The sequence below is a fragment of the Myxocyprinus asiaticus genome, chromosome 14 (assembly GCF_019703515.2).
Source record: "Myxocyprinus asiaticus isolate MX2 ecotype Aquarium Trade chromosome 14, UBuf_Myxa_2, whole genome shotgun sequence".
NCBI classification, from domain to species: domain Eukaryota; kingdom Metazoa; phylum Chordata; class Actinopteri; order Cypriniformes; family Catostomidae; genus Myxocyprinus; species Myxocyprinus asiaticus.
Genome location: NC_059357.1, coordinates 36,997,174 through 37,012,353, shown reverse-complemented (window position 1 = coordinate 37,012,353; position 15,180 = coordinate 36,997,174). Strand labels below are relative to the sequence as shown.

Below are 15,180 nucleotides of genomic sequence, written 5' to 3'. Positions count from 1 at the left end.
CAAAGTCCTGCCCTTAGGACTGTCTCACAAAGTATATTGATGCGGTTCTCATCCCTTTGAAACTGAGCACCATACGCATCTTGAACTACGTCGACGATTGGCTGATACTGGCACAATCAGAGGCTCTGTTATGCTAGCACAGAGACTTACTGCTTCAACATCTAAACAGCTCTCACCCAGCCAACAAATCTCCTTTTTGGGAGTCTGCCTCGACTCCACGAGTGAGCACGTTCAGGCCATTCTACAGTGTCTGTCTCAGTTCAAACTGGGGAGAACACTTCCACTGAAGCTGTTTCAAAATGCATTGGGATTTATGACGGCGGCATCCGCCATCATTCCATTAGGTCTCTTACACATGAGACTTCTTCAGTGCTGGCTCAAGTGCCATGTGCCATGGCACGCTATAGCTGCTTTAGCACCCTGGACAGCTCCTGCCTTTTACCAGTGAGGTGTCGTGCTGGGGCAGGTTGTCAGGCAGAAAGTGGTGACTACGTATGCTTCCAACACAGGTTGGGGGGTGGTGTGCGATGGACGCCCGACTTTCGGCACATGGACAGGTGCGAAGAAATCATGACACATCATCCGCCTAGGGCAATCGGCTGTATTCCTAGCCTTAAAGACTTTTCAGTCAGAAATAGCGAACTGTCATGTCCTGGTTCGCTCAGACAGCATAACAGTTATGGCATATATAAACCGCATAGGCGGAATTCATTCACCGCCACTGTTGAGACTGACGCGTCGCCTCCTCCTATGGAGAGAACATCATCTCCTCTCCCTGAGAGCGACATATGTCCCAAGCCACCTGAATTATGGCATGGACCTATTGTCATGTCAAGGGGTGATACTGGGCGAATGGAGACTTTATCCTCAAACAGTACTGAGGATTTGGGAAATATTCAGCAAAACAGAAATCGATCTATTTGCCCCCTCTGGTACTCAAAGTCCCAAGCACCGCTGGGAGCGGATGCAATGGCCCACAAATGGCCAGTGAAAAGCAAATATGCATTTCCCCTGGTGTGTCTGATTCCCTCTGTCATATGCAAAGTCCGAGAAGACAAGGAAACGATTCTACTGGTTGCGCAAAAATGGCCCAACCAGCCATGGTTTCCGGAAATGATAGAGATTCTGTACAGCTCGCCATGGGAAATACCGCTGAGGAGGGATCTTCTCTCTCAGGCGCAAGGCACAATCTGGTATCCCCTGCCCAAGCTGTGGAACCTGCATGTGTGGCCCTTGAACGGAGCACGCTAAATATGCCAGAACTGACTCATTCAGTCATGAACACCATTTTACAGGCCAGAGTGTCGTCAAAGAGACGCCTCTACGCGCTAAAATGGAATGTGTTCACTGATTGGTGTCTCTCACTTGGCAAAGACCCAGTAAACTGCCCCATACCTGAAATTCTCATATTTCTTCAAGAGCAATTAGACGCAGGACTCACTCAGTCAATGCTCAAAGTGTATGTGGCGACTATATCTGCATATCACACACATGAAGCTGGTGCCACTATAGGCAAGCATGATTTAATCATAAAGTTCCTTAAAGGAGCAAGACGATTAAACCCATCTCAGCCAGCTACATTCCAGACTTGGGACTTAGCTTTAGTCCTTAAAGCTCTCGCAGGGCCCCCCTTCGAGCTTTTGGACTCTGTTGATTTGCGCATGCTCTCTGTTTAGACTGCACTACTGCTGGCTGGCTCTGGCCTCAGTAAAATTGGTCGGTGACCTGCATGCACTATTAATTGACAATTCATGTCTGGAGTTTTGCCCTGGTCTTTCAAAAACCACTGAGCCACGTTGAGCATACAAGCCAGTTCAGACTGTCTGATCAGCACTTTATTTGCTATGGAGGACGCATGAAAGGAATGTCCATCTCCAAGCAAAGACTTTCTCACTGGATTGTCGATGCAACTGCCCTGGCTCATGAGTCGCAGGGTAAGACTTGCCCAGTTGGTGTTAAAACACAATCAACTGGAGGCATGGCCTCCTCATGGGCATGGACGAATGGTGTGTCCTTACAAGACATATGTTTTGCAGCAGAATCCTCTCAAAACACATTTGCAAGGTTTTACAACCTAGACCTAACCTCTCTCTCTTCACAAGTCCTCTCTGTAAAGAGCGCTTGCTATTCACTGGCCAAAGATATATACTTATGCTCCTCCCTTTAAGTACGAGCTTCCCATCTTTTTACAAAACCGCCTGCATTTTCCATAAAGTCACCAGCACTTACATTATAAATAAACTCCCTTCCCGACTGGGTTCGTGAAGGAGTTAATTCATAATTTATGACTATAGTTCATATATTCATTATGAGTGCTCCTCTCCTGGCCCAACACAAAGGTCACTCACTGCAGCATACTCATGTCTGTTGCCGTCCCAGGAGACTGCGGCGTCATGCTTCCTTTCTGGGAGGTTATGTGGTGTAGTGCGGCGTGATGGGATTCTGTTCCCCATATGCTTTAATAAAGAGTTCTTGAGGCACGAGCAATGCTCCTTGTTCTCAGTCAGAATTTCTGAGGAAATGGTGTTTGTGCACCTGTTTTTATAGTGGACAGTTTCGCGCCAAAGCAGGCGGGGCTCAAACACCATAGCCAATATTAGAATATTGGCATTATTTTAGAGAGGTTTCAACTATGTCGTGTAAGAAGGCACTCCCCATATGCGTTAATAAACGCAATGTCTCGTTTCCTTCGTCTCAGGGAACCGAGGTTACGTACGTAATCGAGAAGTTTACAGTTTGTTTACAACTTGTCTCATCTGTTCAGTGGGTGAACGCGCGCTCTCGGAGTGTGTGTAGTGTGGTGCGCAGTCGCCGGAGTGATACGCGAGGAGTTTCAGTCAGTGTCAGTGAGCTCTGAGAGGTCACAGCTGGTCTCTTTCTGCGTGGAGTTGGACACACAAAACTCTTGTGTTATGCATCCCTTTACACGCAAAGCGCCAGGGGAAATACTTTTGTGCGGTGTTTCCCTGTATGGTCATTTTGTCTTATCCACGGGTGACGGATCTGTGTTGTGTTTGGCATTTTAAAGTGAACATTGAGGATCACCGGAGCGCTCAAGCTGTGGTTCACGCGTCTTGGGTCAGCGGTGTAGTTGATTTTCTCCTCCGGGATGGCCTCGGCGCGACAGGACTTTATTGCCCCATGGTGGACCTACTGGCTGCACAATTTCCCGCATCTTAATTTTACTTTCCAGGCGGTTGATAACACATTTAAACCGCAGGACGCCAGCTATCAGCAGGTGAGAGGTTGAGGATTTTACATTTTCTTTATAGTTTGTGTAGCAGAGGCTATCTATACCGGGGGGAACTAAAATCCCCATATTTTCATTATTATATTTTATTTTATTTATTTTTTATTTATTTAAATTTAATTTAATTTAATTTTATTTAATTTTATTTATTTTTTGTAATACCTGTTGGGCAAAGAAGGGAAAGCAATAAAACGACACTGACATACACTCAGCAAAGTGTCAAAGTACAATTCATTGCGATTTCTGTTGGCCAAAACCATTTTACCTGTCACCTTTTCCATTCTTGCAGTTGTCATGAATTTAGTGTTTCATAATTGTTTTACTACTATTTATATTTTGCTGAAGAGCCTAAAATACATCCTGCAAACCAGCTATGTTGTAGTAACACTAGACAATAAGGTTGTATTTCTTAACATTAACTACAGTAGTTAACATTACCTAGACCTAACAATGGACACTACTTTTACAGCACTTCTAATCTTGGTTAATGTTAATTTTTAACATATAAAACATTTAATGTTAAAAATGTATTAGTATATGTTATCATTTAATGCATTATCAACTGACATGAACAAACAATAAACAATTGTAAATGTATAAATTAACATTAGCAAAAATATACTGTAAAGATACTGTTCATTGTTAGGTCATGATACCTAATTCATGAACTAATGCTAGCCTTGTAAATGTCAATAAGATTACTATTGTGAGAAACTATCCTATATGGTGTGACAACATGCCAATTTTATTTTTATTTTTATTTTTTCCAAGACTTAGGTATTTCTCAGGTATTGTCAATACAGAAATTTACTTTCAAAACATAAACCTAGCCTGAGAAATATTTACTGTTAAAAATGTGACAATTAGCCCCGGTCTAGCAGCTGTACCCGTGGCCTGTTTTTGTAGGTGTAGTGTTGGAACATATTTAATTCCTGTCATAGATTACAGGCTTCTTCATTACAGTTGTTTAAATCTGTGTCTCTCAGAATAGTTTACATCTGTGACTTGTAATCTCTATATGCCTATTCTATTTATTTACATAATCCTTTATTACATTTAAGAGAAGAACTCCTGATCTGAAATGTGGAATATAATTAGTACATTAAAAATCAAGACACTTTGAAAATCGAATAATGTATGATAAATGTTTCACAAACAGAGATATGCCTGGTGTTTTGTATTGTCACCAAACAATTTGTATAGTGATAAAGTCATCATAAATCATATACCCAATATCAAACTTATGTTTTGAGCAGTGCTTTCTGCTTTTATCTCCTCATTCTCATATAAAGAGGGTGTTTGAGAGTATGTGCATTGTGCATATAATGTGTATTTTCTTTCAATTGAATTATGTAGTATTGTTTGCAGTTATGCACACTGGCCGTATAGTGGTCAGATTCACTAGAGTCAAAGAAACCTTGTCCATGCACACAGACTCAAAATAGCACAAATATGATCATAGTGTCAGGAACACACTCAGATCTCATAAAAAAAAACTCTATGTCCCATTTACAGTGATATGTGCTTTAGCAGTAGATACCATCTCCAGAGGAACGTTTTCTTAAATGATTGAGTATCTGCCGATACTTCTGCCGGTGTTTTTATAAAAACAAATATTACAGTTGAAGTCAGAAGTTTACATACACCTTAGCCAAATACATTTAAACTCAGTTTTTCACAATTCCTGACATTTAATCGTTTAAAACATTCCCTGTCTTCGGTCAGTTAGGATCACTACTTTATTTTAAGAATGTGAAATGTCAGAATAATAGTAAAGAGAATGATTTATTTCAGCTTTTATTTCTACATCACATTTTCAGTGGGTCAGAAGTTTACATACACTTTGTTAGTATTTGGTAGCATTGCCTAGAAATTGTTTAACTTGGGTCAAATGTTTTGGATAGCCTTCCACAAGCTTCTCACAATAAGTTGCTGGAATTTTGGCCCATTCCTCCAAACAGAACTGGTGTAACTGAGTCAGGTTTGTAGGCCTCCTTGCTTGCACACAATTTTCAGTTCTGCCTACACATTTTCTATCAGATTGAGGTCAGGGCTTTGTAATGGCCACTTCAATACCTTGACTTTGTTGTCCTTAAGCCATTTTGCCACAACTTTGGAGGTATGCTTGGGATCATTGTCCATTTAGAAGACCCATTTGCGACCGAGCTTTAACTTCCTGGCTGATGTCTTGAGATGTTGCTTCAATATATCCACATAATTGTCCTTCCTCATGATGCCATCTACTTTGTGAAGTGCACCAGTCCCTCCTGCAGCAAATCACCCCCACAACATGATGCTGCCACCCCCATGCTTCACAGTTGGGATGGTGTTCTTCGGCTTGCAAGCCTCACCCTTTTTCCTCCAAACATAATGATGGTCATTATGGCCAAACAGTTCCATTTTTGTTTCATTAGACCGAGGACATTTCTCCAAATGTAAGATATTTGTCCCCATGTGCACTTGCAAACTGTAGTCTGGCTTTTGGAGCAGTGGCTTCTTCCTTGCTGAGCAGCCTTTCAGGTTATGTCAATATAGGACTCGTTTTACTGTGGATATAGATACTTATCTACCTGTTTCCCTCAGCATCTTCACAAGGTCCGTTGCTGTTGTTCTGGGATTGATTTGCACTTTTTGCACCAAAATACGTTCATCTCTAGGAGACAGAATGTGTCTCCTTCCTGAGCGGTATGATGGCTGCGTGATCCCATGGTGTTTATACTTGTGTACTATTGTTTGTACAGATGAATGTTGTGCCTTCAGGCGTTTGGAAATTGCTCCCAAGGATGAACCAGACTTGTGGAAGTCCAAAAACAATTTTGTGAGGTCTTGGCTGATTTCTTTTGATTTTCCCATGATATCAAGCAAAGAGGCACTGAGTTTGGTAAGCCTTAAAATACATCCACAGGTGCACCTCCAATTCAGTACACATCCTATCAGAAGCTAATTGTCTAAAGGATTGACATCATTTTCTGGAATTTTCCAAGCTGCTTAACGACACAGTTAACTTAGTGTATGTAAACTTCTGACCCACCAGAATTGTGATATAGTCAATTTAAAGTGAAACAATCTGTCTGTAAACAATTGTTGGAAAAATTACTCATGTCATGCACAAAGTAGATGTCCTAAACGACTTGCCAGAACTATAGTTTGCTAATATTAAATCTGTGGAGTGGTTAAAAAATTAGTTTTAATGGCTTCAGCCTAAGTGTATGTAAACTTCTGACATCAACTGTACATGCCTTGCCCAAGGTCACATTTCTCCGGTTTGCTTGAAGAAATCAATGGAGCAGCAACACAAGTTTATTTTATCTCTCCTTCTAGAATAACCTGATTGTCAGATCTTTCTCTAGGTTAAATTCTCCCCTTGAAATTGCCTCTTTGAAATCAATCTTAGGAATTGTGCTTGCCGAACATATTTCCAATATCATCTTAAAGGGATAGTTCACTCAAAAATGATTATTCTCTCATCATTTACCCACCCTCATGCCATCCGAGATGTGTATGAATTTCTTTCTTCTGCTGAACACAAACAAAGATTTTTAGGAAAATATTTCTGCTTTGTAGGTCCATACAATGCAAGTGAATTTTGACCAGAGCTTTGAAACTCCAAAAATCCCATAAAGGCCAAAGTAATTCCTACGACCAATAGTAATCCATACAACTCCATACAACTAAAAGTAATCTGTATGAATCCATAACATTTAGTTTGACAATGTGATTATATTCTTTTAAGTACACTAACAAAGTACCAAAAATGACTACGGTAATGCCAGTGTTTGATTTGGTATCATGTAGGGTTGCAAATTGTAAACAGTTTCTTAATCAACAATAGTAAGTGGTGAGTGGTGAAAAGCTTGAAAAAAGGCCTACAAGATGAATTTTTTTCTTCAATTAAAGCCTTAATAATACAGTGTTTGATTTTTAACTGTTCTAATGCATACTTGAAAATGTCAACGTTGCATTGGAGAAAAATTCCTTACTGTGCATGTACTGTAGCCTACTGCTTCAATTTAATATAAATAAATACACTTAAGTGATGCGAGTATTGGTATTTATATATTTATTAATATATTTTCATTTCAGTGTATTTTTTATACATTCAGGCTAGGTTAGTATGAATTTGTGGATTGTTTAATTGACTGTTAATGTTACTCTCATGTTAACTGTTACTTTAGCGGCATATGACTGTATAGACAGTCTTTTTTCTATCTTCTAGCATGATTACTGAACACACTTCTGCTCAAATTGATTAATCAACAATTGAGAAGTTTAATCTGATCAAATTATTAACGACAAAAAAAGATAATCGATTATTCATTAACATCCCTAGCATGGTATTCTTTGAAGTACCTTGTCGTACCCTGGAAATACAATGGTACATAGACATGGTAATCATTCAGTACCATGGTGTCAAAGTACCTTAGTATTACATCTAATGAAATGACATGGGACCACCACAGTACTTTTTTGAAAGGGTATGCAGACACATTACAACAGGGTGAGAAACTGGGTTTTAAGAGTCTTCAAGTTACCCTTTAGTCCTATAGAAAATAAGCACTTCTGAACTGGCGTACATCTCTCTGCAGTATGTTTTCTTTAGCACTGGCAGGAAGTTTTGTTTAAAGCTACACTATGTAACTTTTTTTTTGTACAAAAAATAACAAAATGTTATTAATGAGAGTGTGCAACAAAAATCCATCTTCCAAACCATGTCTTTACCCAAATACACTTTGATAAACCTATAATAATGATTTATATTTTAGAGCTGTCGGGACGGATTTTGTGGGAAATTGCATACATAAGTCATTCGCCCGTGCGTGTCACGTCATATTCGTACACAGAGAAAATAAGTTCCGGCTACTGTAGCGCATGTATAGTGTGGGAGTAGCGTGAAGCTGAAAGTTTGTTGTCACAATGAACGAGAAAAATTGACCATGGATCATTCAAAACGGCAAACCTCCGGGGACTCACCGGTTGTAAAAATATATTTTTTTATTGTATTGCAGTAAAAAAAAAAAGATGATGTTGAACAGTGATTTTTTTTAATTATAATATCAATAATAAAATACTGTATTCATTGGCGCCTTTCACAGCACTCAAGGACACCTTACAGCAAAAAATAAAAGCAAGTTAAAATAAACAATAAGCTATGAAGCATACAGTTAGACCAAAAAATTCAAATAAATACAAAAGATTATTAAAATCTGCAACAATTAAAAGACACTACTGACTATTACTATGATATTTTAGACAATTTAGATAATATGTCATTTTTTGACGTTGCGGTAATGAGAATACTGTATAATCACAAAATTATTTGCATTGTGATAATGAGAATTGGCGGGTAAAATGTGCACAGTGTAACAAGTCTAAGTGACCCACAAAATAGGCTTCATTTTCATTACGCAAAATGTAATTTCTTAAATGTGTCTTTTGATTTTGGAGTAAAATTTGACCAGTAAATTACTTTTATTGGTTTCATAAGAATCACCGAATTGCTGTCTAGGAGAAATGGTTACAGATTTTATTTGTGATTTTTCTGTGGGTGGAGCATGCAATCTCAAATGAGGCATTTTTCTTATTATCTCATCTTTCTTTTTGTAATATTTTTGCCTTTTAATATTCAAACAGAGCTCTTCAAGGTCTTATTTGGTGGTTTGGTCCCTTTGGTGATTTTAGTCATTTTGCTAAGAGCATATACAGTGATTATCTAATATGACAAATCAAACTGATTTTAGCTTACTGGCTTTAAAGTTCAAAAGTATTTGTTTTACAACGAAATGAACAGAAGTCCCGGCTCCTGTATCAGTGTCTTCTTAACCTTCTCATATCAGACTTTTCCTCTGTCCTTCTGCAAGCCCTGTATCACAAGACTTTAGGGCTGTCCTGCTTTACTTTCATCACATGATGCTGAACTCAAAGACTGATAATTTGTATTTAGCCTCAGTCCATGTGGGTTACCATTACGACATGCATGTGGGCCCAAGCTCGCCCTCATAACAACCAGTGCATGATTTATCCACCCACAGCTGTTCAAGGCATAACATCAAGACACATAATCGCACTGAGTTGTACACTCTGTTTTTCTACATATAGACTGTTCAGGAAAACTCTTCATCTAACCGCTTTTAGTCTTTCCTCAAAGATACCATCACAATGTACATACAAATGGCTATCTATGACAATTAAGTGTAGCTCTTTCACAACTGTTTGCTCTTGGTTTTCAGAAACTGCAGTGCCTTTATTGTACTGTATGTTCTTTGTTTTTCACTGCATCAATAATAACAGATGAGTCAATCATTCATTAAAAGTGAAGTGTGTTAGAGAGTTGTTCAGTTTTCAGTCCTAAAACTCTGAGTCATGGGTTTCCTCTTGAATGTTCTGATTTATAAGGTCTGTGGTTAACAGTATTTGAAGAGATTTTTAAGCTTTGTTCTAGAACACAAATTATACGCAGTCGTATATCAAATGCGGGGGGGAGCCCCTGGCATGATGTAAACCGCCCCCCCCCCCCCTCCGGCCCCGCCTTCTCAGATCTGGGAGGGAGACAAGGGGAGGGAAAAACAACAACAAAAAAGGGAGGGAAAGGCCAACACGGAGCGACAGCGGGAGAGAGAGAGGAGAGGGAGAAAAAAAAAACGTACTCGCCGGTTCTCTGATAGTCCTCCGCCTTCTAGTGGATGACAGCCCCTCCTCCCTGGGTGTATCGGAGGCAGTCCTCCGGCCCCTGGCGGACGGAACACCCCGCCGTGTTTTGGTGGATGGTAGGGGTCTCCTCCACCCCTGGCAGTGGTTCTCCCGCTCCAGGCGGTCGGCAGTGAGCCCCTCCCCGCTCACGGACGGCGGTCTTCTCTTTGAACCCACCACGTTTTAGCGGCCGGTAGGGGTCTTCTCCGCCCCTGGCAGCGGCCCAACCGCTGCAGATGGTCGGTAGGGAGCCCCTCCTCCCCTCGCAGTCAGCGGTCATTCCTCCGCTTTCAGGCGGCCGGGCACCTCAGTCCCCCGGCGGATGGCCACGGCTGCTCCTTTGGGGTGGATGGTAGTGGCGAGGACTCTACTACGGCGCATTTCTCCTCCTTCCCGGATTTCAGCACCAATGTAACAGAGTGAAAGGGAAAGGAGGAGGCGAGAACTAGACGAAGCATCAAAGTAATATTTAATTAAACAAAAAGACACAAACATAAACACAAACGCACACAGGGCAGCTGCCTGTAGCTCTCTCTCTCCCGAACTGTCGCCTACGGCAGCCTTTATCTCTCTTGTGGGCTTGATTAGCCTGATAAGGGGCCGTGCGTACATCACCACGGCCTGGCCCTGCCCTCCTCCTTGCCACAATATGAATATTTTTTAATAAACTTAAAATATATTAATTCTATACTTATAACAACTTAGAGAAAATTAATAGTAAAAACACTTACAAAACCAAAATAGATGAAAAAGTGGGAAGGTACTGTTGCGCTCTATTGCAAACATAATGAATATTCTCCTGTCTGCAATTTTTGGTCAAAGAAACTCACGCCACTGGATGATGCTGGTCAAGAAACTCACGCCATTGGATGATCCAGTGTTGCTATGTCGGGCTAGTCAGGATGCTCAAAAAAACTGAGAAATGTTTTGATGGTGCCAGTGTTTACACTTTGTGGACTAATCAACCTATGAATAGCTTACTTATAGTTGTTTATATACATTAAACTGGGAGAGGATAATGTATTTTAACATTGAAAAAAGTCTGTGTTTTTCTGCTTTTTTTAATTGACCATCTGTAATGTGTTTATTTGACTCTGTTGTGCAGTCTTTGATCTTCCTGGTCTGTGTTTCTGCGGTGGGTTTGGGCTTGAGTCTGCTGGTGCTGTGTGCATATCTGACCTGCCTGTGCTACTGTCGTAGGGAAGAGGATGAGGAAGTCAAGAGGCCCGACACCTGCTGTGTCACATGGGCCGCTGTTATCACCAGTCTGGTAATATGGTGAGTAAAGTCACATCTTTGTTTTGCCAGGACATGTGCAGTACTCCACGTGGTGACTGATTTCATTCATAGTTTGGCACTTGTAAATGATGATGTATTCAAAAATGCATGCCACTAATGCTTACCTAGATGCAAATTGCAATACTATGGCATTTGCTTGACACAGCGTCTTAAAAATGCGGTGCTTGTAGCTCATGTTTACATCGGAAAAACAATTAAACAGTGCCAACGTAGGCAGGAACGCCTCTTGTGTGAACAACCGTTTTTTTACAAAATATGTTAAATAAAGATTAAAGTAAAGCTTAAATATAGTTAGAAGGCAGGATAAAAGTAAACTGAAAGAAACAAAGAGAAAGCAATAAAGAGGAGATGTGTCATACACTATGTGTTCGTTTTATTCACAGCAACTGAGTAGAAAGGGTTGGAAGGGCATTTAGGGATAGAATAAGATTTTCTTTAACCTGTGACATTTCATTTTGGATATCAGGGGTATTTTGCCAGGGATAATGGTGCATTTGGATTGGATTTGTTATGCGTCAGGTACACGGGTGAGACATGAGCTGAGGAGGAGATATTTTTAGTATTTAAGCCAGATACTCTGTGACCTCCCGTTACTGTGCACAGTTCCTTGATCTCTTAAACGGCGGATCAAATCAGAGCATGAACTCCTGCTTTCAGCTCCTATTGGCAGGAAATAAGATGGAAGCTACATTTTAATTTTGAGAAAATTAATCCTCCACCTCTGCTCTCTCCTGGATACTTTACAGACATTCCTTCCTGGGTAACCGCCAAGCACATGTCCGGTGTATTTGATTAAAGTCAATGGACGCTAAAAACACCACATCAGGATCTCTTATGCACAAAGTCTCTTGTTGATTATTCATATTTACAGTGAGATGAGGACTTTCCCATTTCTGGAGGTGATCGTGAAAAGAAAGACTCAACAATAGGATGGTCCAGTGGCTGTGGGCCAGTGTGAGAGAGTTTTGGGCCAGTCGATGGACCTCGAGCTAGTGTTGCATTGGATGCCGTTAGGTTATACTATAATTTCAAGCTATTATTGCAAATTAAAAAAAATTATTGATTAGTTTGAAGTTTTTTTTATAAAGTAAACCTAAAGAGATGGTTCATAAAAAAAGCACAATTCTGCCATCAATAGCCACTTTCACACATGAAACCTGATAAACTGCTGTAAAATTGCTGGATTACCTTTTATGGTAAAAGAACCACTTTTGCTATTCACATATGCATCAGCTTTCCGTCTTTTGTCCGTATTGTTGCCATTCACACATCAGCACCAAAATGTATTTAAAACTCTGTAATGTCATTCGCTGATGTGATTTGATGGACTGGCAAAGCTCAAAATATGTAGTCATTTTTTGTGATTTATCCCTTTAATATTTAATGAAAAACATAAATTGCAGTGTGAAGCATTTACATGTTTCCATTGATCATGGTATACATATTGGGGGGGTTGTACTTGCTTGTTTTGATTATTGTGGGGGTTACCTCCCGCCCATCCTTCCTGGAATCTACGCCCCTGACTAAAACCCTTGAGGTTGCTGCTAGTACTGTTTGCTTTTCATTTTGCCAATAGAAGAGAATGCTTTGGCCAAAGTGCTTCATTGAATTGGTTGAGCGTTCAGCTGAAACTTGTGACAGTCATGAAAGCTTGGAGTCCTGATTGAGTTAACATTCCAGTTGTAGACACAGAGTCAGTTGTCTTGCTAAGTGCTGTTGCATGATGCTGCTTAGCATAAAGTCCCGCTTAACCCTTTACCTGTGTGGCTCTGGGATGCATAACACTTATTGCATACTCTTGTAATATAAATAACAGGTTCTTTTAAAGACTTAAATGAAATCAAAATCAAAGTTTGTGGCTTTTACTTCATGTCTGCTAGCTTTGAGGTTGCCTATGCTGGTGTGCTAGTCAAAGTTGGTAAAACTAGCTTTAAGCAGATATACAATTTCTCTTCAGGGAAAACTGACCAAAAAATATGAGAATGAGAATGTCCCATCCCATTAAATTATAAACCTCACCTGCCTCCGGTAAGCAATAGTAAGCATATTACACAGGAAGAAAGGCTCCTCATTACCATGGTTAGGTCAGTGTAGCTAGTCTTAAATAATAATAATAATAATAATAATAATAATAACAAATTATAGTATTTATGAAAAAATAAATACTAGCTGAAACACATCTTGAAACTTTAACTGCCACTATTGATATAAAATTAGGTCTAATATATTCAGATTATTTCATATGAAACTATAACATTTTGTCAAAATATAACTACTATATAATTACTTTTACTCATGTAAAATCGTGAAACAATTTTGTAAAGGGGATGATGTATAATGAAAAAAAAATTAGCGCATAGCACAGTGTTTCTCTTTTCCTCCTCAGTGCTTTTTGGCATGTCAGGGCTGCCTACTGTTTGAGAGGTTCGACTTGACTTCCTCCGTAACGTTTTAAACTAGAAAAGTCTCACTAGAATTGAAATTGATCACATCAGTTTTGAGGTCTGCGCTCCGCAATATCGAGGGAAGCCCGGTTGTTGCACATGCGTGCCAGAGAAAAGAGCAGATCATTAGCACGAGCTGGTTCCGTTTCAAGCCTTTAGCTGATTGCAAGATTATCATTAAATCTGCCTCGGCAGTCCTAAATAGGCTATCACTTGGGCGGCCGCCGAAACATCTTCAATGGGAGAACCACGGCATTGTTCTTTTCCTGCTGTCCACAACCCAATCCGAATAGACCTGCGACACACTTTTGGGTCATGACCCACCAGTTGAGAAACACTGATTTAACTCACACATAAGTTTCTTTATAGAGACACCTAATAACCTAATATTGTATCATAAATCTTTATCACCACAGCTTCAATATTGTCTTGATTTAACTTAAGTTGCGGCCTTTAATTCAACCTTAATTCTTATGGAATTTAAATAGTGTGCAAATAGGCTTTAGTGAAGGAATCAAGTTGTGAGCTCAGTTTTCTTATTTTCACCACCTTCTCTATGACATCGCCTTCCTCTGGTCTCTGTTTCCTCTCTGTTGCAGCTGATAAACATGTATGACATGTATGTTTGTGTTTTTTTTTAGTTTAGCCGTAGGTCACTAAGGATATTGTCATTTTTTACAGGCAGTCTGAAGGCAAGGCTGTAAACACATAAAACTGAGGGAAACCCCAGATTGTTTGACCACTAATTTAAATATATCTGTGCATTGTAGCTCACATATATTAAAAACAGAGGTGGTGTGCCACAGCACAGGATGTTCTTAACACGAGAATCTCTTAAATTCTTATTGAGTTATGTTTTTATCTGGTGGTCCGTGCTTCTTATTGGATTATCTGATCAGCTCTAAGTCTTCTCTTTAATTTAATTATATTATGTTTAGCCATTTTTAATCTCAGTGCTTTATAAGCACTACATATTTTTTAGTCTGAAATGAATGTGCATCTTTTGCATAGCATGATTGAAGACTGGTCTGCACTATGCTATCTCTGGAGTGCACATGTCAATCAGGCTTCTCTTATTATCCACGCATTATAATTTTGCACGCTTCAGTGATAGGATAGCACAGAGCTGATTACATGCTGGATTCAACCAGGCTTCCCTCGATATTGTGCCGCAGATCACAAAACTCATACAAGCCATTAGAAATTTTACACAGATTGTTCTGCATTACAGCGCTTTGAAGGAAGTCAAACATCTCAAATGGCTAGACAGCCTTGACATTAAACAGCAGTGACAATGATAAGGGGAAACAACACTGTGGCATGTACCAACACAAATTACAAACCTTTTCAATCTACACATCATCATCCAATATATGTATCAAATTTTTACTGTAGTAACACTAACTGGTATTATGACAGAAACTGAATCTATTAGGCTGTTTTATTACAACTGTGAAAGTTGAAGGTACAATTTCTAAATGTGTTTAGGTTATTCGTTTT

The 15,180-nt window shown here is 39.7% G+C and overlaps 1 protein-coding gene across 1 annotated transcript in view; it reads left to right on the top strand.

The window, feature by feature from the left end:
- The first annotated feature begins 2,795 nt into the window (after positions 1–2,795).
- Positions 2,796–15,180, top strand: part of LOC127451719 (protein tweety homolog 2-like) — a 47,851-nt gene continuing 35,466 nt past the window's right edge. The window contains exons 1-2 of the mRNA XM_051716619.1: positions 2,796–3,238; positions 11,043–11,215. Coding sequence (XP_051572579.1) covers positions 3,110–3,238; positions 11,043–11,215 — 302 coding nt within the window. The 5' untranslated portion in view covers positions 2,796–3,109. The remainder of the gene's footprint in view (positions 3,239–11,042; positions 11,216–15,180) is intronic.